Source organism: Eschrichtius robustus, chromosome 10 (assembly GCF_028021215.1).
Source record: "Eschrichtius robustus isolate mEscRob2 chromosome 10, mEscRob2.pri, whole genome shotgun sequence".
In the NCBI taxonomy this organism is placed as follows: Eukaryota; Metazoa; Chordata; class Mammalia; order Artiodactyla; family Eschrichtiidae; genus Eschrichtius; species Eschrichtius robustus.
Window position 1 is genome coordinate 2,904,994 of NC_090833.1, and position 20,914 is coordinate 2,925,907.

Below are 20,914 nucleotides of genomic sequence, written 5' to 3' on the forward strand. Positions count from 1 at the left end.
CCCCACCTGCCACCCCGTCCCGTCTGGAAGGGGAGGAGAGCCCCTTAACGAGGCCGCGTCATGGGGGCCGTGCGCGGGGACGAAGCCGCGAGCGTCCCGAGGGCGCCTCCTGCGGATCCAGCCTGGAGGCCGGTGCTGTCCTTGTCACTCCGTGGCTGGGGGAGCTGGGGCACTGAGAGGCTAGGGACTCACCCGGGGCCACACAGCAGTTGGGGCCGAGCAGCGTCTGATTGCAGAGCCTGTAGCTTTAAGCTGCCTGTTCTCCTGAGAGCTCAGCCGCACGCACCCCTTTGGTGCTCCGGGCCTCAGTTTCCCCACCTGCTAAAACGTGCCTCTCAGCTGTGTCCCAGCTCTGAGGATTTAGGGTTCTGTTCAGAGGACAGACCCTGGGGACCCCCACCCTCAGGGTCTCAGGGACACTGGCCTGCCAGGGTTCTGGGTCCCCAACACTCCGGATGCCGGTCCAGATCAGCCTGTGGGGCTGCCGCCCACCGGGTCCACTCTTCTGGTCTGTGACCCCATCCCCTGTAGCAGACGGTGACATGAGGGGGTGTCCTGCTCCCCCCAGCATCCGCTGTGTTGGAAGAGGCCAGAGCCAGGCCGGCCAGCTTGAGCTCCCCACCCAGCCCCACCAGCTGTCAGACTTTCCAGAAGCACCAGGCTTGCAAAAACTCTTGACTCCAGGCCTCCCGCCTGGCTCCGGGGCCCAGCTGGTGGATCTGAAGCGTGGGCCAGCCCCCTGTCCCGAGTCTCGCCAGACGGATGGAAAGTCTCTCACTCGAGTCAGCGTTTGGGTCTTGGAGAGCGGAGCCCCTGGCAGGGGCCATCCGTAAATAGCCGTTTGTGGATGCGGGAAGGATGCAGGGCTGGCCCTCAGGGAGCCCCGTGGCCCGGAGAGGGCCTGAACGGTCGTTGGCGGGGCCGACGTGTCGGAGAGGGGTCCACGTGGACTGTTGCAGAGCTGTGGGCGGTGTTCCAGGAATCGCATGGGCCCGGGGGACCCCCAGGGAGCAACAGAGGGGAGCCCTCACACCCCCAGGCTTGGAGGATGGAGCGGAGGTGGGCTGGCAGAGCCCCTAGAGCTGTGGCCTGAGGAGGACGTGGCCGCTGAGAACCGTGGCCGGGCAGGGCGGGCACCAGAGCCACGGACCCCCTCCTCCCTCCTGCTGGTCCCCTGCGTTTGCAAGACCCACCCGAGGCCAAGGGTGAGAGGGCCCGGGTGAGGCAGCCCCGAGCTCGGGCCCCGGAGCTGGGCAGGGCGGGTGGGTCTGGAGGTGGGCGGGGGCAGTCCTGTGACAGCGGCGTCCGCGGGAACAGGGCACTGTGTTTTGCCAGGTCCAGACTTCCTGCAGGGGAGGGTAAGCCTCGACTGAGGCCCAGAGGGGTGATGGCACGTGGGAAGCCGCCCGAGGGGCCGCACCCACCCGGCCTCCGGAAGGCCTGTCCCAGCAGTCAGACCAGGAAAGAGGAGGGAGCGCTGAGAGCAAGGGTGCCCCAGGAGCGTGAGGGTGGGGGCGCCAGGCTGGGCTGAGGCTCACTGGGGCAGGGGGGCTTGCAGGTGGCTTTGGGGACAGAACTCTGGGATGGGTCCGAAATAGGGAGAGGGGAATCCAGGTGGGATTGGGCTGGATGGATGAGGGGCACCAGCCTCTGGCCATCCCGGTGGGCATCCCTGGGAGGGCCTGAGGCCCCCTCGCCGAGTCCCCATCTGCAGGGCAGGATGGAGGCTGGGCAGTGGGCCAGCAGTCAGCCGGCCTGAGTCAGCTCCTCCTAGGCTGGAGCTGACCCGGGGCCGCCGGCTCGGCCTCCTGCCTGTGTCACGTCTTCTGTCTGAACGTCCTACCCTGAGGCCCCCTAGGAGTCGCGGGAGTGGGCCGTTGACCAGAGCCTCTCGGTGCTGTGGTCCGGAGTGTGGCGGGCGCAGCACGCTGGTCCCCGGGGACGCAGGCAGAGTGGCTGCCACGTGGCCCGGGCCCAAGCAGGGTGCGCAGGGCCTTGTCCCCTCCCTCCGGCAGGGCCTGGCCCGTGAGTGGCGGGGTCGGCAGAGACCGTGAGGGCCTTCACACTTGTGCAGGTGTGGCTCTGGGCCGTGGGCTCCATCCCGGCAGGAGCGGTCTGGGAGCCAGGCTGCGTGGTGGCTCGTGGCCACCTCCTGTTCCACCCCCCGAGGACCAGTGCGGTGCCCGTCCAGTTCTCAGGGCCCTGGGATTCCGGCCGGGGAGGAGCTGCCCGTGCCGCTGGGCACTGTGGGGGGCCCGGCCTGGCCCTCAGGGCCCCCCCCAGGTCAGGATGATCTCCCATCTCTTACTAGGAACCTTGTGGACCGGGGTGCGCCCCAAGAGGCGGGCCCAGCTCCACCCGGCCCTGGGCTCCAGGCTGGGGGCTGCGTGCAGGCCCTTGCCCTCGGTGGGGATGGGAGTGTGTGACAGAGGTTTCACTGCAGCCCTCGGGAGGTCGCCTCGCACAAGCTCATGCTCTGCCTTGGGGTCTCCAGGGGCCCCAGGAAGCCTTGTCCACTGGGGTGGGGGCTGAGGAGCTGGCCCTGAGGAGGCCGTGGGCGCCCCGGGAGTGTCGGGGGACGTCTGGACATCTGCTCTGGCTCAGCAGAGCAGGACCAAGGGAGGGCGGCCGGCGGCGGTGGCGGGCCCCGTCCTGGTGCCGCGGCCCTCGCTTAGTGGCATCTGGCGCGTCCCTGGGGAGGCACAGGCCCAATACGCCCAGGGGCTCCCCCGTGCTGGTGCTGTGTGGGCAGCCTCTCCCACCCCGCCCAGGCCTCCTTTTTCCGGGTCCAGGGCCCTTGGTGTCCCCAGCAGAGGAAGGGGGGGTGTGAGGGTCAGCAGAGGGCGCTGCAGAAGCCCCCCGGGAGCCTTCTTGGGCCTTTGCGGGGCTCTGGGTGGGGTCCATAGCCTGGCTCTGGTTCAGTGTCGCCTTGGGCCTGCTGGGTGACCTCAGGGAGGTCTCGGCCCCTCTTGGGAAAGGGCGGCTTGAGCTGCGTGGGCTGTGAAGTCGAGGGTCTGTGAACGCCCAGCCGTGGGGTGCCTGGTCCCCTCGGCCTTCCTCCCACGTGGGTCTCCGCGGGGAGGTGTTGGCATGAGCCGTTCCCTCTCTGCCTCCTCCCATCAGCTTCTCTCCCTGGGTTCCCAGAAACTAGGCTGCCCCCCGACTGCAGCATCTGCTCAGTCTCTACCCTCGTGCTGGACCCCCGCACCCGCCCGGCCGGCCCGGGCTGTCCTGTCTCAAGCCTGGGTTTGGCCCAGCTTGTGCTCTCCCCCAGCCCCTCTCCTCCCCGCAGCAGAAAGGGACCATCAGAGATCTGCCTCTCACCCCATCCTTTTCCTGGGCACATTGGACCCTGTTCTCGGCCACGCCCCCCACAGTCGCACCCCTTGTTCTGCTCTCCAGCTGACACGAGAGGCCCTTTTTCATCAGCAACATCTCTGCTCTGGTTCTAGGCCTTGACACATGCTACCCCTCCTGCCTGAATTGCTCTCCCTGTTTTTCCTGTTCCTTCAATTTCATTGTCACTTTATCCGGGAAGCCTTCCTGGCTTTGCCTCAGTCCATAGCCCATCAAAGCCCTTCTCACTCCACGCTGGGATCCCTGTTGAACCGTCAGCTTCCTGAGAGCTGGGCCCCATCTGCCCTGGCCCTGGGCGGGTCCTGGTGTGACCCATAGGCGAACGAATGAACGAGAGGCGGCGTGTTCTGTTCTCAGAGCGCACAGCCTCCGGGAGGCCAGGCTTGGGGCAGAGGAGGGGGCCGCAGTCTGGCCGGCTCTGAGCAGCGTCCTTCTCCCCGGCCCCGGCCAGCTTGTGGGCGCGCCGCTCGGGCCCTGGCGGCGGAGGGGCTGCCGCGGGGGCTGCGGGCTGACAAGCAGCCTCCCCGTGCCTCAGCTGTGCAGGAGGAGCGGCAGCGGGGCAAAGACCGGGCTGAGAACGAGGTGGAGTCCACGAGCAGCGCCAACGAGGACATGCCAGTGGAGAAGATCCTGGAGGCCGAGCTGGCCGTCGAACCCAAGACCGAGACGTACGTGGAGGCAAATGTGGGGCCGAACCCCAGCTCGGTGAGTGCACACCCGCCCTGCTCTGGGGACCGCGGCCCCGGGCGGGCTCCTGGGAGGGAGACCCCCTCTGTAATGTCCCCAGTCGGGTGGGTGAGTTTTTGGTTGTTTGGCTCAAAGCCCAGGACTTCATGGTAACCTTCAAGCTTCGTGTTGTCTCTGGCCCGTCGTCCAGCCGGGTTTCAGGGGTTCTGTGTCTGCCCCAGGTTTGCGGGCAGCGTTAGGTCCAGACTTCATCTGTGTCTCCCGTGTGCGGTCAGGGTGGGACCACAGCCCTGTGGCCTGCCCTGTGGTCACCCTGGCCTTGCTCCCTCCATTCTGTCCCTGGCTCACAGTGGCCCAGATGGCACCGGACACACCTGTCCAGCTCCCTACCCCAACCCCAGGGCCTTTGCATGTGCCGCTCCCTCTGTTCCTCCTCAGGCTTCGGTCTCAGAGAGGTGTCACTTCCTCGCGGAGCCCCTTTCCCTCTTGACTCCCCTGGTGCCCCTGTTCTGTGGGCTCAGAGCCCCTGACGTTACTCTTCACGGCCCCTAGCACATGGGGGCCACACCGCAGCGTGTGCGGTGGGTTAATTCTCCATCCTTGCCATCAGGCTGTTCCACAGGACACTGCCCTGCCCGTAGGTGCTCTCTTGTGGCCCCCACCCCCATCTCCCGAGCGTGAGGGTCCCGTCTCATCTGTGGGGGGGTCGCAGGCCGCCCTGCTGCCCCGCCCTCTGTGATGCCCCAGGACCACGGCCCCTCTGAGACACCCACTTGGGCTGCGTGCCGGGGAAGGCGGGCCCTCTCCTGGGCGTGCCGCCTCTTGTTGTAGAATGACTCCCCTCGGCTGTGATCCTCAGCAGTCCGTCTGGTCTGTGGTCCGGCCCGACCCTACGCCCCCTCTCCAGTCCCAGTGCGGGGTGGGGCGACTGCGAGGGCTTCACGACTGAGTCGAAACCCTGAAAGAAAAGTCAGGGGATCAACCAAGGCCTGCCAGCTTTTGATTTTGTCAAGTAAGGACGTTATTTGGAAGAAAACAAATCTGCCACCTTCTCTCTCCACGAATTCAGAGCAGGCGGAGCGGGGTCTAGGGGACAGGCGGGCGGGCCGGCCGGGCAGAGGGTCTGCCCTCGTGCTGCAGCTTGCGCTGGGTTGGCCTGGGTCCCGCTCTGGGGACGGCTCGTTAGGCCCCTTCCCTCGACACCAGCGACACCTCTCTGCCCTGGGGCAGCCTCGGGCCTCTGCCTGGGCATCCCGCTGTCACCTCCTAGGACAGGAAAAGGTCTCTCCCTCTCAGGCACGGGCTGGAACTCCAGAAACTGCCGTTGAATGAGGCCTGTTTTGTCTCCGAGTGGGAATCCAGTCTCGGAGAAGTTAAGTAATTGCTGGAGACCACCCTGCGGGACGGAGCAGGGCAGAGCTGGAGCCCCCTCCCCCAGGGGAGCCCCCCAGGCCTAGTCCTGCACCTACTGTGCAGGCAAACTTTGCCCCCAGCTCTAGGCGTGACTTCGTGCTCACCTACAAGGCCCCGGCCTGCCCGGGGAGTGGCTCAGGGTGACAGCCTGTGCCCCGGGCCTGCTGTGGGCCCCTTGAGGGCTCGGAGGGGGCCGTTGGCCAGTGGCCAGGGAGAAGGCCCGACCCCTGGGGCTCTCCTCGGGTCTTCCCCACGCCCCCTGCTTCCCCCTGCATGGCTCCCCCATGCCCCCCACCATTGGGCTTGTGCTCTCACCTCGAGGGGCTGCCCTGCGGCATGGAAGGGCAAAGAGCACGGTCCCCGGGGAGTGGAGCCTGGCCGCAGTGGCTCCGGCGAGAACCTGGCCCTGGCCTCTGGCACGCTAGCTGCTGGGTGTTTCGCTCGTGTGAGCCGGGACCCCTTGTGGGCCAGGCTCTGCCCGTGGCTGCCGCTGTCCATCAGACGGGATGGGGTGGGCGCTGCCCGCAGGGTGTCCTGGGCACATGGTGTCCGGGGCCCAGCGAGTGTGTGGACTTCCGGTTGACGCTCCTGGGAGGTTTGTTGGGGAGCAGGTGGAGGAGGGGACGCCGTGTAGGCTGGGGGCTGGCCCCCCGCGGGTGACAACGGGGGTATCCAGGGGCTGCTGCCTGTCTACCCCTTCCCCCTGAGGTCCGCAGACCAACTGGCCACGCTCCCCGGCTGCCGCCTCTCCCCGAGGTCCCAGGTCCCCTTTCTGCACGCCTGGCTCTGTCCACCCTGGTGGCCTCGGTGCCAGTTTGTCACCGGGCCTCCCACGAGAGCCCTCAGCAGACCCTTCACGGGGCCGGGTTGTTTAGGCTGCGTCACTGGAGGGCGGATGGTTTCTGTCAGGGGAAGCTCTTCCGAGGGGGCCTCCCCCGTGGGGCTGCCTGGCCGTCATGGTTTCTGGAATGAGGGGTTTCCACATCCCGTGCACGGGCCTCGGTCCCCGCCCCCTGGGCCCAGAGGGTTCTCCACCCGAGCCCCACAGGCTGGAGCCGGGAGCAGCAGGGTGCCGCTGAGGCTGCCCAGGTTTCCTCGTCTCTGAGAATGACCGGGGCGTCCCCTTCTGGCTAGAACTTTCTGGAAGGGCCTCTGATGCACCCCGTCTCTCTGTGTGCCACCTCCGAGTCTGGTAGGAAGAGGCAACACCGGAGGGGCTGGCACCCACCCGCGAGTCTGGTCTGTGACACGGGGTCACCCGGCCCCAGCCCCAGCCCCCAGGGCTGCGGTGGGGACTGAGTAGGTCGTAGCATGGTGACCTTCCTGTGGCTGCTAGGACAAGGGACCACAAACCAAGTGCCTGAGACAGCAGAGATTTTAGTATCTTACGCTTCTTGAGGTCAGAAGTCTGAGCTCGGTGTCCCTGGGCCAAGTCAGGGCATCGGCAGGGCTGGCCCTTCTCGGGGAGAAGCTGCTGCCTGGCCCGTCCCTGCTCTGGAGGTGCCCGCGTTCCTCGGCTCCCGACGCTTCCTCCGGCTTCGGGGCCGGCATCCCTCCTCCATCTCGGCCTCCGTCCTCACTCCTTCTCTCCGCTCTGACCTCCTCCCCCCTCCAGTAGGGACCCTTGTGATGGCACTGGGCCCACCCACTTCACGTCTTCCAGGGTCACCTCCCATCTCAAAACCCTTAGCTCGGCCACGTCTGCAGAGTTCCCTTTGTCGGGTAGGGTGGCACGTTAGCAGGTTGTGGGGTATAGGACGTGGGTGTCACCGGGGGCGTTGTTCAGCCGCCACCGCCGGGTAAGGCGTGCGGCGGGGCCTGGTCTGGGGCCGCGTTCTCTGCTCGGTGCTCACCGCGGTGCCCCTTCCTCCAGCCCAATGACCCTGTCACCAACATCTGCCAAGCGGCCGACAAGCAGCTCTTCACCCTGGTGGAGTGGGCCAAGCGGATCCCGCACTTCTCCGAGCTGCCCCTGGACGACCAGGTCATCCTGCTGCGGGCAGGTGAGTGGCCGGGCCTGGCGGGGGCTGGGCAGGCGCGGACAGGAGAGGGGCGGGGGCTTTGGAGCCCCGCGGGTGGGACGCGGCCTTCCTCCTGCTGTGTGAGGCCGCAGGGGAAGGGGCCCGGGCCCGGGCTCCTGCTCCAGCACTGCCCACCCCAGCCTGGGTTTTCCTCCCCTCCCTCATAAGGAGGGATTCAGTGTGGGGTCTCTCCTAGTGGCCCTCAGAGGGGTGAAGGGCCGCCTGGGGGACCTGTGGAGAGGGAGGGGTGAGCACGTCCAGCAAGGGCTGCCCTTGGGGGTCTGTGTGCTCTGCCTTCTCCCCCCACTGAGGCCGCGGCCCCTTTCCCAGGCTGGGCTTGCGATGCGCGAAGCTGGTGCAAAAAAAAGCTCGCTCGGTGCTCAGCACACACCCCACGGCCGAACAGGTTGTGAGGGAGATCCTGGGCCCCGGGGGCGGGGGTGGGGGGATGGGAGCGGCAGCTGTGGAGTCCTGACGAGGCAGCTGCCCGCCTTCCAGGCCGTTCTCTCATCTGGAAAGTGGGCACGACGGCCGTGCCGCGTGGAAGCCGGTTTCTGCTGGGACACTGGGGTCCTTGGCGCAAAGCTCCTGCCAGAGAGACAGTAGGGACGGGCCAGCTGGGAGGTGCTGGGCGGGAGCCCCGCCCCACGGGTCCATACGTGCGCGCTGGGCCCCGCGGTGTGCACCTGCTGACCTGCGTGCTCCGGGCCTGTGCTGGGAGCCGCAGGAGCATCGGGTCAGCCCAGCGCCTGCCGGGCCCACTCTTGGGGCAGGAGGGCAGGTGGCAGCCGGGTCAGAGGTAGGAAGGGGCTGGGCGGGCCTCAGTGGGGGATGGGAGGGAGAGACGCAGAGTGGTCGCAGAGTGGCAGGGTAGGGCAGGCGCTGGGGGGCTGGTCCTGCCCCTCGCAGAGCTCTGGTCCTCGGCCCTGGTGTTTGGCCAGCGGGGTGTCCCTCCCTGCTGAACCTGGGGGCGGGGAGAGCCCGTGCCTAGAGGAGTTTTCCCCCTGGGGCACAAAACCCAACACCCAGAGCCGTCAGACCCGCAGGGTTGGGAAAGTCTTTGGGACCAGGGGTTGGAGGGGATTCTGATTCACTGACCAGGCAGCCCCTTCCTCTCCCTGGGCCTCAATTTTCCTCTGTATAAAGTGGGGCCAATACTTGCTTTGTAGGGTTGAATCAGGATTAAATGGGATGATCATCGTGATGCTGTCAGCTACCAGCCCAGAACCTTCAGGGCGCTCGGGAGTGGAGGCTGTGACGGTCACTAGTGACGGTCTTGTGGGATGATTCACGCTGTTCAGTTTATAGGGTCATCGAAACACTTGCTCACAGAATCGTTTCCATCCCTTTCTGTAGCCCTTGCACCTACTCTGAGATGTGCGCCAGGGCCTCACGTAGAGAGAGCGGCGAGTCGGCCTTTGGCTCTAAACACACCTTGTTTCAGCTCAGTAATTTACTGTTTTGCGGCATCCACAAAATGTCAGGCTCCGGGAGTTGGCCGTGGGGGCCAGACTGGCGGCAGCTGCTCCGGGGCCGCCTGGAGAGGGTCCTGGGAGCTCCCTTGTGCTCCGTGGCACAAGCGTCTGGCACTTGCAGAGAGAGACTTCCCTGGCACCCTAGTTTGGGAGCCTGGGTTAAACTACGCCACAGGACATGCTCTGTGCGGGACTTCTCAGGGCCTTGATTGCACGCACTGTGGAGGCATTTCCCAAACGTCAGTGCTTGGGAACTTCCTTTCTGTGGAATGGTCATGGGCTCGGGGTTTCATGGAGCCCACTTTGGGAACCGTGGCTTGGGAGGGTGAGCGCTGCCTCTGGGGGGCCCAGCGGGGGTCGGGGGCAGGGCGGCCCGGGGGTCTGGAGCCAGCAGTGACCGTGTGCTCTCCCCGCCGCAGGCTGGAACGAGCTGCTCATCGCCTCCTTCTCCCACCGCTCCATAGCCGTGAAGGACGGCATCCTCCTGGCCACCGGGCTGCACGTCCACCGCAATAGCGCCCACAGCGCGGGGGTGGGCGCCATCTTTGACAGGTGGGGGCCCAGCCCACGGCCGTGACCTGCTTGGCCTTTGTCCTGTTCACGAAGGTTACACTTGCGGAGATGCAGAGAAGTGCAAGGACTAAGATTAAAATCCCTCCGGGGATACCCGACCGCCGCAGCTGACGTTTTTGGTTTGCTTTTCTCCAAATATGTTTTAAAGTCCTGCCCATGGGAAGGAAAGCTGCCCTATTTTTAACGCAAAGGTAGCTGTGCCGTAGATACCGTTCCGTGGTGCTGTCCTGTCGGACGCGGCCGAGACTCTTCCGAGCCGAGACCAAAGCATCGCAGCCCCTGTGAGCCCGCGCGCACCCTGTCCCTGGGTGCCCGGCTGCATCTCAGCGCTGCTTCTGGCGTGTCCCCGGTGGAGACACCGCTCTCTGCCCCTCTGCCCCTTCTCGGCACGCAGCCAGGGGGCCAGTGCTGGGCGGTGGGCAGGGGGCTCCATTCAAGTGCCTCCAGAATCATGGCCCACCTGTGCTGCGCCAGGCGGGGCGGACGGGAGCTGCTCAGTCCTGTCTCTGGGCCTTGCCTAAGAGCCCAGAGGACCTGGGGACCTGGGTGTCAGCTCAGCCAGCCGGAGTGGGAAGGGCTGGGGAGGGGCACCCCACGGTCCCTCGGGTGGGGGGCGCGGCACAGGAGTGGTGAGTGGGAAGGAGCCGGAGGCAGGGGTTGGGGGGTGGGGATGGTGGGGGGAGGGGTCCCAGGCGAGCCCCCGAGAGCAGGAGCCTTGAAGTCAGAGGGGAGCAGCAGAAGCCCCTACTGTAGCCCCCCGGGGATAAATGTGGGCGTCGTGCTGCCCCGTGGGACAGCTCGGGTAGAAAAGAGGGGCACCACGTACTGTGGGCAAGCACTGGTTTAGACATTGTAGGGATGTGTCTTTGCCACGGGACGTTTCAGGGCCTTTAACAAAAAGCTCACGTACAGAAGTGCCACCAAAAGGGGCTGCGGAGTGCGGGGTTTATTGCCCGCAGACGGCTTCTTTGGAGAGCACGTCCCTCTGGGGGGATGTTTAGAAGTGCAGCCCCACTCACGCACCCAGCTGACAGTTCTGCGGTCCCAGCTGCTAGAGAGGTGACGGTGATGGGAATGTAATAAGTGGCTGGTGACGGGAAGTGGAACGGAGCCTGCTCTGGCTGCAAGGAAGGAGCCAGGAAGCCAGGAGCTGGGGAAATGCCTTCCCGCGGGCGGACTCGAGAGAGCGGCAGGAATGCGTCGCTCAGGCCTCGGCCTCAGGCGGCCGTGTCTGGTCTGCAGCCCCGTGGGGGCGTGTGGCAGTGGGCTTTGCCCCGGACGTGCGGGGGCCCTGGCTCGCCCCGGCTGTCACGAGGTTCCTCTTTAGTCTCTGGCCCCCCAGGATAAAATCCCACTCGCAGACCTTCTTGAGCAAGAGGCGTGGAGCCCCCGGGGCGGGATGGGACAGGCTGGGTGTGGGGACTGTCCCGCCCTGTCTGGGCAGCTCCCTCCCCCGGTCTCCTGGCTCTTCTCAGCTGCCCTCCAGGCCCACACCGGGCTTCCCGAGTCCTTTGGGTTTTTCTGGCAGGCCCTGTGAGGGGCAGGGTCTGACTTGGACGTCGGCATTTGCCTGCTTCCCCCGCAGGGTGCTGACGGAGCTGGTGTCCAAGATGCGGGACATGCAGATGGACAAGACGGAGCTGGGCTGCCTGCGCGCCATCGTCCTCTTCAACCCCGGTACTGCCTTCCCACCGCTTCACCTGCTGCCAGGCCCGGGCGTCAGCCCACCGGGGGGACTAAAGGCCCCGGGCTCTCGCCCCCGCCCCACCGCTCACTGGCGCTGCGGTGTCGGCGACCTGCCCCTTCCCCGAGCCTCGGTGTCTCTCTTACGCTGGGGGCACAGCCATGCCACCTTCTTCCCAAGGCCCTTGTGAAGGTCGGACGAGGCCTGTGCGGCCGAGCTCATCCTCTGTGGTTTGGTGAGGCCTCTGGCCGGGCCTTTGGGCGCTGTGTCCAAAGCGAGGCCCCACTCGCACCGGCATCCTGGGCTCCAGAGGAGACGGCCTCTTCGCGCGCCTCTGCTGCCGAAGTTCTGGAGCCCGGATGTTTTGGGGGTGGACGGGGACACCGGGGGCAGGTTGGGGGCTGCTGAGGGCTTCTAGGGGGAGGCGCAGGGAGCTGACCAGGCGGTGGGCGGATGGGACGGCCCTAGGGGTCACGGGCCCTGACTCCTGGCCCTCCATCAGCTCCAGTGCTGAGGGCCGGGCTGGGGTGGAGATGCAGTCCGCTCATGGGGACAGCCCGTTGCCAGGGACGTGTGTTGCCCAGGTTTGTGCTCGAGCCCGTGACCCTGCCAGCGTGGGAGGCTGAGCCGTGTGTCTCGGCCCTGCCTGGCAGGATCCCCGTTGAAGCCGTGCATGGCTTGGCTCCTGGCGCTGGTTCGCCTGTTGGGGCCCAGGCGTGGGGTTGCTGGGGACAGAAGGGAGATGTCTAGAGCTGGCAGAGCCCCAGGGCCTGGGGGAGCCCAGTTGCAGAGGAGCCTGGCATGTTCCCAAGGTGCCCAGGACCCCAGGCCAGCATGGCATTCACACTGGGCCACAGTGCTCCTACCGGGACATCAGACAGCTAGGGCAGGGCCGGTGTGGGACCCCCTGGTCTGGGACTCAGAGGCCAACGGACAGCAGTCCTGTTCCATGGCTGAGCCCGCAGGGGCTGCGTCAGCTTCAGACCAGCAGCAGCGAGGCTCTAGCCTCTGCCCCCTGAGCCACTAGGACAGACCATGCCTGGCTGGGGCCAGACTCCGGGCTGTGTGAGCCCAAATCCAGATGCCCAGTGACGGCTGCTGTCCAGGGGCAGTGGGGGGAGAGAGAGAGGGAGGCTCGCAATGTCAGCTTGCTGGGCAACCTCAGGAGATGAAGAAGCACAGGGGGCGTATTAGCAGAGCTTTGCCCGGCCGGGGGGCTCCCGGTGCCTCAGAGAGGCCTGTGGCAGCTCACCAAGGTGAGCCGGGGCGGCCCGTGCTCCTCAGCCTTACCCCTGGGCCCTGGGGGTTTTGGCGACCCTGGTCCCGGGTATCTCCGTCCACAGGCAGAGCCTTTCCAGACTGGGCTCCTGCCGCCAGGGTCCCAGGGCTCAGGATGGCTTCAGGGCCCCCCATAGCGTGGGTCTGGCTGTTTCAGGTAGAAGAGGGTTTGGAGCCTTCATCTGGCTCGAAGGGGCTGAGACCCAATGCAGCGGAGGCCTCTGGAGTCAACCCAGTTGCCATGGTAACCAGGAGCCGCCCGGGGGCAGGCCCATCCCACTCTACAGATGGGGCCGCTGAAAGGCAGGAGGTCAGGGGACTGGCCCAAGGTCAAGTGGCCAGCAAGCAGCAGGGCCAGGGCTCGAGTGCAGGGCAGCCTCGTCTGAGTGGGGGCTCTGGGTCCCTGGGGCAGTTTCCCTGGGCAGGGCTCTTACCTGCGGCCCCTGCTCCCTCACAGACTCCAAGGGGCTCTCAAACCCGGCCGAGGTGGAGGCGCTTCGCGAGAAGGTCTACGCGTCCCTGGAGGCGTACTGCAAACACAAGTACCCCGAGCAGCCAGGAAGGTGAGCCTCGGCCCCAGCCTCTGCCTGGACGGACCTCGGGGTCTCTTTGCAGACCCCCTGCCCGGGGCAGGACCCCCTCACCAGCCCTTCAGACACTCTTGTGAATTAGAAGGCGACAGCCTGCCTTCATCCAGGGCAGTGGGGGATTGAGGTGCTCTCCCGGCCTCAGCGGGCACGCTCTCACGCTTTCTTGTAGCCCCGCCAAGAAGATGGGCCCAGCGCCGGCGCACAGTAGGTGCTTGTCGCTGTAAAGCACGTAAACGAAGTCAGTGCTTTCCTCCGCCTGCCAAAGGGAACCGCTAGAGGCAGGGGCCTGGCGTGCTCACCCCTAGCAGGGAAGGACGCCAGCACATAGTAGGTGGTTTATAAGCATATGCAGAGCAGATGGCCGTGGTCGGCAGACCTGCCCGTCTCTCCTGGCCGACCGTGGGCCCCGGAAGGGCCGGAATTGTCTTCTTTCTGGATCCACAGTGCCGGGCGCGCCGTGGGTGTCCAGGAGAAGGGGGGGAAGCATCAGTGGCTTCGTGGCATTCCAAATCTGTTGTCCTGATTCTACCCCCTCCCTCTCCCGCTGGCCGCCCCGCCAGCTGGCACACACGGGCCACACGGGGTTAACTAAGTCTTGCTCAGCCTCATCTGGTTTGGTTTAGAGTGAAACTTCCCGGAGGAGGAGGAGGAGGATGAGAGGAGGGGTGGCAGGCCCGCCTGTTTTTCCTGGCTTCCCGCCCTAGCCCATCTCGCCAGCTCAGCAGAAAACAGCTCGTTCTCTGGCCCTGTTCCAGCCTCTAAGCTGCGCTTCTGCCTTTAAAACGCGGGTAGTGTTGCAGCCAAGCACGGGGCTTTTCCCCCTGAAATACAGACACTGTTAATAATTAATGAGGCCCTGGGGCCCCTGGAGGGGCATGTGGAGAGACCAGGCAGCAGTTGGATGGGGACAGCGTGGGGGGCAGATGTGGATGTCCCTGGAGGGGCATGTGGCCCCGTCCCCCCCCCCCCGCCCCCCCACGGCAACTGTCCTTGGCAGCGGGGCCACTAAGCCTGGCGTCCCTTTTCCAAGAGGCTCCCAAAGTCTTCCCCTGTTCCTCCCCCACCCAGCGTCCTCCCCAGAAACTCCCCAGGGGGTGGGCAAGGCCCGAGGAGCCTCCTTCCCTCCCACCCGCCCTGTCTGGGCATCAGGTGCCTCTGGCCGAGCTCTTCCTGGGGAAGGTGGGCGCTGGCGTGGGGCCCCCTGGAGGCTGGTCCTTGCTGAGAAGGGCTTGTTGGCGCTCAGACCTGCTCCCAGCTCAGGAGCAGCTTTACCTTTAGCGCCCCTGCAGCCAGAGGCATTGCTGGTACTCAGATCTCTTCTCGTAGCCCTTCTTCCTGCTTAAAATCCTGCTGTGGCTCCCTCTTGCACTGGAGAAAGCCCACGTGTTGTAACCTCCCCACGAAGCCCTGTTCAGCCTGCCCCAGCCCGGCCACTGTCTCGTCACTGGACCTTCATCCTGGATCTCCACCCTGGGGGTCTCCGTTCGGGGTCTTCTGCCTCCGGGCCCTGACCTGCTCTGTGTGCTCGGCCTGAGAGACCCCCCTCCCCGTCCAAGGCCCAGCTCAGGCAGGCCTCCTGCCGTGGCGGCCTCGGGGATGGGGCAGTGAGCCTGGTCCCTTCCCCAGGGGGCCGCCGGGCGCCAGGACGGAGGGTGGGAGGGCCCGCCCGCCCCTCACGCGGCTCCTGTCCCGCAGGTTTGCCAAGCTGCTGCTTCGTCTGCCGGCCCTGCGCTCCATCGGCCTCAAGTGCCTGGAACACCTCTTCTTCTTCAAACTCATCGGGGACACGCCCATCGACACCTTCCTCATGGAGATGCTGGAAGCCCCGCACCAAATGACTTAGGCCCGTGGCCCGTCCTTCGCACCCGCTGGTCCGGCCGCCCCGCCCGGCTGCCAGCTGCTCTTCTCAGCCGAGCCTGTCCCGCCCCTCCTCTGCCTGGCTGTTTGGACTTGGGGGCGTGGCCTGTCACTGCTAAACCTGAGATGTGCTGCCACCCTCGTTATTTTCAGTACTACTCGACTGGACCGGGCAGTGGCCATGCTGGGGTGGCAGCCGGAGTGGCAGGAACTGGTGTGAGCCCCGGGGGAGCCCGGGCGGCTCACGGGGTCTCAGGCCCCCGCCCCCGGAGCTACGGCGGTCAGAGGGTGGCTTTGTTCCGTCACTGTTTTGTTGTCGCTGGGTTTGGAAATATCCCGTGCGAGGTCCTCTGTTTGCAGGGATCCCTCTGCCTCCTGTGTGTGCTGGCAACCTGCCAGCCCGGCCTCACCCACAATCGGGAGGAGGGGACAGGTGGGGGGGGGGGTTGGCATTTCATTGCAAAAGACCCCACGTGCCCCCTGGGAAGACGGGAGGGGCTCTGGGGCAAGCAGCCTTGTCTCCCCTCAGAATGAAGGGTGAGCAACCCGTTTCCAAAGATGACTTTCAACTTTGTCCCCGAGCCAATCAGAACAGAAGCTGACCTCTGTGCAGGGTTTGGGGGCCACCTCAAGGCTGCAGGGGCTGGAGTCACCTGCCCACCCCACCCCACCCCACCCCACCCCACCTCACCTCATTTCTCTCTTTGCATCGTCCTGGTTTCAGCTTCTTCTCCCACATGGTCCTGTCCAGCCCTGGGTAGCCAACACCCCCCCCCCCCAAATCTTCCAGTCTGTGCAGAGGGCCAAGGCTGACCCCACTCCCCAGTCCTGGAGGGCTAGCCTGGTCTCTGGCCCTCCTGGAAGCACTGGGGGGGGGGGGCCATGCCGACCTGGGCTCTGCTGACCTCTCAAGGGCAGAGGTCACCACCAAGGAGGCCCACAGGGACGGGAGGAGAGGAGAGTCACTTTCCCCAGAGGGTCCTCGGGCAGCTGTGCACGTTGAAGGAGGGACTTGTGGGCACATGGCTCGGGGGAGGGGGCAGATGGTCCATTCTGGAGCGCTCTGGGTAGAGAGGCCCCTTCGCTGGCTGTTCTGTCCAGAGGACTCTTGGGGTCAGGAACCGTTGAGTGCCAGCACCCTTGGGCCGGGGCTGGGTGCCCCTCGGGGACAGCCAGCCCGGCTGTTGTCTTGGCCGGCTGATGGAGCCCTCTGTGGGAGCTCCATCAACACCTGCTCTGGTTGAGGGCACCCCACCCAGCCCTGCACCGGCCCCTGAACCTTTCACCCAGCCCAGGCAGGCAGGCCCTCTGCCCCTGGGGCAGGGGCGGGGGTGGGGTCTCTCAGGTTGAACTGGCCTCTTTTGCACTGTAATGCCCTCCCTTTGGTCCGAGTACTTTCCATCTTCACGCCTCGTACTCCCTGAACCCAGCATTTTGTCAGTCGTGGGGGCCTGAGCCGGGGCCGGGGGTAGGGGTTAGGGAGGAGTCCTGTCTTCTCAGCCCATCAGGGGGATGCCTGTCTTCTTCCCGCCGCTCCCCACCAGAGAGGCCCCAGAGCGGGGGTGGGCGTGGGGGCTGTGGATGCCCTCCCCCCAGTTCTGTTCCCTCAGGTGCTGCAAGGGTGCCCCTGGGGCTGGAAGGGGAGAGGCCGGCCTCCAGGCCTCTAGGGAGGAGGGAGTCCATTCTTTGCCCTCCAGAGTCTGGCCCGAGTTAAGCGTGAGGCACCTGGGCAGAGGGTGTGGAAGCTTCCACAAACACGTCCTTTCTCTGGCACCCCACCCCGCCCTTAACTTGGTGGCCCAGGCGAGGCGTCCCCTGCCACACAGGCACCCCCAGCCCCGTCCACCATCTGAGGCAGAGACGGGGCGAGCCCACGCCTACCTAGTTGTCCCTCTTCCCAGACTCTCCCTGCAAGTCTTGGCAGCCTTTGGGGGCGTGCTTGTGTCAGGCAGAGGGACGCCGGCACCCTCAGGGGCCTCCCTCTGGGACCCCCTCCCCCTGGGAACGTAGACCGCCCCCCGGCCCACCACCCTGGTGCCTTCTGCAGCCAGATGCACCCTGTCCGCACCCAGCCCCCTCCCGCTCCCCTGGACCCCTCGGGAACGTGGTGGCTCCAGTGGGGAGAACCCAGGATGGGCGCTTTGCTGGGGGGTCGGCCTCGTGGGCTGGCTGCCCGTAAGGCACTGAGGTCCCCAGGCCACCCCCTCCCAAAGCCAGAAATCCCCTGGCCCCTCGCCGCTCAGCCTTCCGTGGCCCCGCCGGCACGGCAGCATCTTGGGCTCTTGGGGCTGCCCTTTCGTCTTCTCCTCGGTCCGCTGTCATCGATGTCATGCAGTGCTGTTTGTTTGAAAGATGATGGTGGGGAAACGGCACATTACTCAGTAGAGAGGTAGGATTTTTATTTAACCAGACCTTCAGTAGTATTACCAATCTGGTTCAACTAAGGTGATTTTTTGTAATTATTATTATTATTATTATTATTTTGGTGGGACAATCTTTAATTTTCTAAAGATAGCACTAACATCAGCTCAGTAGCCATTCCGGTGCCCGTCCCCGCCTGCTGGGCGCTTCCGGCACGTCCCCTCCCTGCTTGGACATCAGATGGGGCTCCCGAGGCCGAGGAGTGAAGATGACCGCGCCCCGGGTTTGGAAGGTGTTGGCAGAGCCAGACTCCGACTCGTCCCCCGTCAGGCGTCTCCTTGGAAGCTGGCCTGCCGGGGGAGGTCCGCCCAGATGGCTCCCGGGTCAGCCCCTGGCCCTCTCGTCCCCTGGGGGGGAAGACGGCGCCACACTCTCGGTGTTCCGGAAGGATTCGGGCTGGCAGGCCGGTGGCCAGTGCTGGAGGCCATGCCGAGCTTCCTCCTCCGTGGGGGCCCCTGGGGGGGCCCGGCCGGAACGTGCAGCTAGCGGGTAATCAGCTGATGATGTCCCCATCGCGGAATTCGGTCCCTGCCCACGCAGGTGTGTGGTGTACAATGTACACGCTGTACAGAGACCCTGTGTGCACAGACCTGCTCGCCGTCCACACACGTGGACCAGTTCCCAGCGTTTTCTGTTTATTTTTAATCAAGACTTTCCTCCCCCCCCCCACCCCCCGTTTTCCTACAGATTTGCTTCATGTAAGCAAGTACGTAAGGACCCCTCCTTTGGTGAAATCCGGGTTCGAATGAATTATCTCGTGGCAAGGAGACGCATCTATTTTAAGATGCTTTGGTGCAAACAGGTTTAGCCGTTCCCAGTCCCTAGAATGCCTTAGCCGGGATGCGTAGCTCACACTTAGAGAGGCTGACACGTACATACAGAGAAAAGATGTCTAAAGCCTCGGGAAAGGTAGAAAAAAATCTATTTTTGTACAAATGTAATTTTATCCCTCATGTATCCTTGGAGGATGTGGCGGGGAGGGGGGGACTTGTTTTGTTTCTGCTTCTAGAGATTGAGGTGAAAGCTTTCTGAGTCAACGTTGGGACACAAGGCGGAGCGGAGGAGGGAGCTCTCGGGACGGGGCACGGGCTTCAGACGAAACCGCGGCACGTAGATGTTTTCTTTCTGGGGCAGGAAGGTGGGCCTGAAACTTTCAAGGGTTTTCTTCCCCTTTCGAGTAATTTTTAAGCCTTGCTCTGTTCTGTCCCTGTTGCCAGCTGGCCTTCCCGAGACTCTGACTGTGAAATTACTTCCCCACGTGATTGTTCTCGAAAACGTCGCGGCCGCAGGTGCCGGGGATTCACGAACAATGGTGTTAGGATTGTGGAAAAGAGAAACTCAAAGCCAAACGTGAGAGGAGAAACAAACAAAACATGAGTGTTTAAAAATACATCCCCATTCAGTTTGCCTTTGTGCTGGTGGGGTTTTCCTGTCGGTCTGGAAGTCACCCACGCCGGGGGCTTCCGGCCGCCCTGGAGCGGGAGGGCCTGCCGGCCTCGCCCTGACCTGGGCTGGGTCCACACCAGGCGTCCCAACTGCACCCCGGACGGCGGTGGTGGCCTGTCCAGGGTGGTGAGACTGCGCCCTGGGCCCCCTCCGGATCACAGAGCTCCCGGGAGCCTGCCTCTGTGTCTGGGCCCCGTCCAGAGGCCTCCCGAGAGGGCAGCCCTCAGCGTCCGAGGGGCCAGGTGTGGGCTGAGCCCAGCCCCGGCGTCCACACTGGCTTGAACAGGCGGGAGGTTCACACACAGCCACAGAATGAGTGATGTCATCGAACTGCCCCATTCGTGAGCAGGTAGCGACACCCCTTGTCCTCCCACCCGTCCCCATGCTGTCTGGGGGCTGGGCTGGGCCCGGCCGCAGTTTGGCGATGGTCCCCGAACCCTCTTGTGTACCTTCAGCTGGCAGGCACCCTCCAGGGAGCCCCGGGGTGTCCTGGAGCTGGGAGCCTTGAGGGCCAGAGTCCCGCCCGGTGGCGCCGGACACATGGTACCGAGGGCAAAGTTGGCTCCCGGCAGGAGGGCGTGAATCTCACCACGAGGCCTGTGGCCCGAGAGGCAGGGGCTCCCCTGGTAACCCCCCTAGATGTGCTCATGCACATACAGTATACACGGGGACACGTGCACTCACACACGTACAAACGCTCGTACACACGTGCACACACACCACCTCACAGAAACTCAGCGGCTCCTGTCCCTACCAGGGCTGCAGGCCGTGCCAGCGGGACTCTGGAAGCACAGGGCACTGAGGCCTTGCCGCCGAGACCCGCTGCCAGGTCTGCTGCTGCTTGGGAGGGCCTCCCCAGATTCAGGGCGTGGCCTTGCCCACCAGAGCTCAGCCTGGACCTCCTGGAAGGGGCGGGCACAGGGAGACAGCCTCCCGTGGCCTCCGGGCCTTGCTGGGACCGGCCCACTCTGGTTTCCTGTCATAAAAGCTCAAATAATACCAGCCGTGGGGGCTTCCTCTTGGTCTGAAAAGTGGGTCAGCCCTGGGGGGCCTGGAGAATTGTTAGAGGGTTGCCACCCACTGAGGGCCCCTTGCCCTGCCTTCCACATGCCCAGGCCTGCTGGCTACCCTGGCCCAGCTCTGGGCCCGGCCTCCACGGATGGATCCTGCAGGGGTGTCTTGGGCAGGGTGCGAGGGCACAGGTGTAAGCGGGCCCTGAGGAGGGATGGCTCCGATGGCTGTAGGGCGAGGAGGGGCCGCTGGGATCTCGGGAAGACCAGGGAGAGGAGGGTTCCTCGCAGGTTCCCAGGCCGAGCAGGGCAGTGACCGAGATGACCTATCCAAGCCCAGCATCCCCCAAACGTTGTCCAGGACAGAGGCTCCAGGGAGCACACCTGGGGTGACGTTACCCCTGAGGAGAAGCAGCAAAGGAGCCAGTAGGCAGAGGGGGCCGAGAGGTGGGTGAGTCCGGGTGGGCAGGGCTCTGACACCCGACTTCTTGTGGTGAGCTGTGCCCCTGGTGAGCCTCCAGTCAAGCGGAGACCCAGGCTGCCTACGGGCACTGCTTGGCAACCTGGCTTCTGGCCTCTCTGCTGCCTCCAGTTGCCAGGGTGACTCCTGCCCAGGGCGGTCCCCCTGGACCAGAGATGCTGGGCCTGATAAAGTTTATCACCAGCAGGATCAGGTGGTGACAGGATGTGTCAGCAGGGCTTGGGGGTTGTAACCTGAGAGGTGAGATTTGGGTGGGGGGTTTTGGGACGGAACCGTGCTGAGCACCCCTGGATAACAGGTTCTGGGCTGGGTGCCGGAGCCCAGTGACAGGAAAGGGCTGGCCCTGCCATCAGCAAGCAGGCAGTGTGATTGGAGAAAGGGCATGTGTGGGAAATGGGGGGGGACATCCTGGGAAGATGGGGTGAGCCCCCCAGTGAGGCCCTGATGGCCAGCAGGGGATGCAGAGGACAGAAGAAGAGTAGGTGTCCTCACTGGGCCCGAGGGCTGCCGTACCCAGAGTGACGAGAACCCTGCAGAGGTGGTCAGGGGAGTTGAGACCTCAGGCAGGAAGTGACCGGAATGTGGAGGGTTAGGGAGAGGGGCCTTGTCACGATTTCAGTC

The 20,914-nt window shown here is 65.0% G+C and overlaps 1 protein-coding gene across 7 annotated transcripts in view; it reads left to right on the plus strand.

The window, feature by feature from the left end:
* The window catches only part of RXRA (retinoid X receptor alpha), a 100,497-nt gene extending 81,749 nt beyond the window's left edge, over positions 1-18,748 (plus strand). For 4 of the 7 annotated variants that reach the window (XM_068553381.1, XM_068553377.1, XM_068553378.1 and 1 more), the window contains exons 5-10: positions 3,893-4,062; positions 7,331-7,460; positions 9,373-9,505; positions 11,112-11,203; positions 12,946-13,051; positions 14,774-18,748. In XM_068553381.1, coding sequence (XP_068409482.1) covers positions 3,893-4,062; positions 7,331-7,460; positions 9,373-9,505; positions 11,112-11,203; positions 12,946-13,051; positions 14,774-14,921 — 779 coding nt within the window. In that variant the 3' untranslated portion in view covers positions 14,922-18,748. Of the gene's footprint in view, positions 1-3,808; positions 4,063-7,330; positions 7,461-9,372; positions 9,506-11,111; positions 11,204-12,945; positions 13,052-14,773 lie in introns of all 7 variants that reach the window. The other 3 variants (XM_068553376.1, XM_068553380.1, XM_068553382.1) reach the window with 1 other exon arrangement.
* The last annotated feature ends 2,166 nt before the right edge of the window (positions 18,749-20,914 follow it).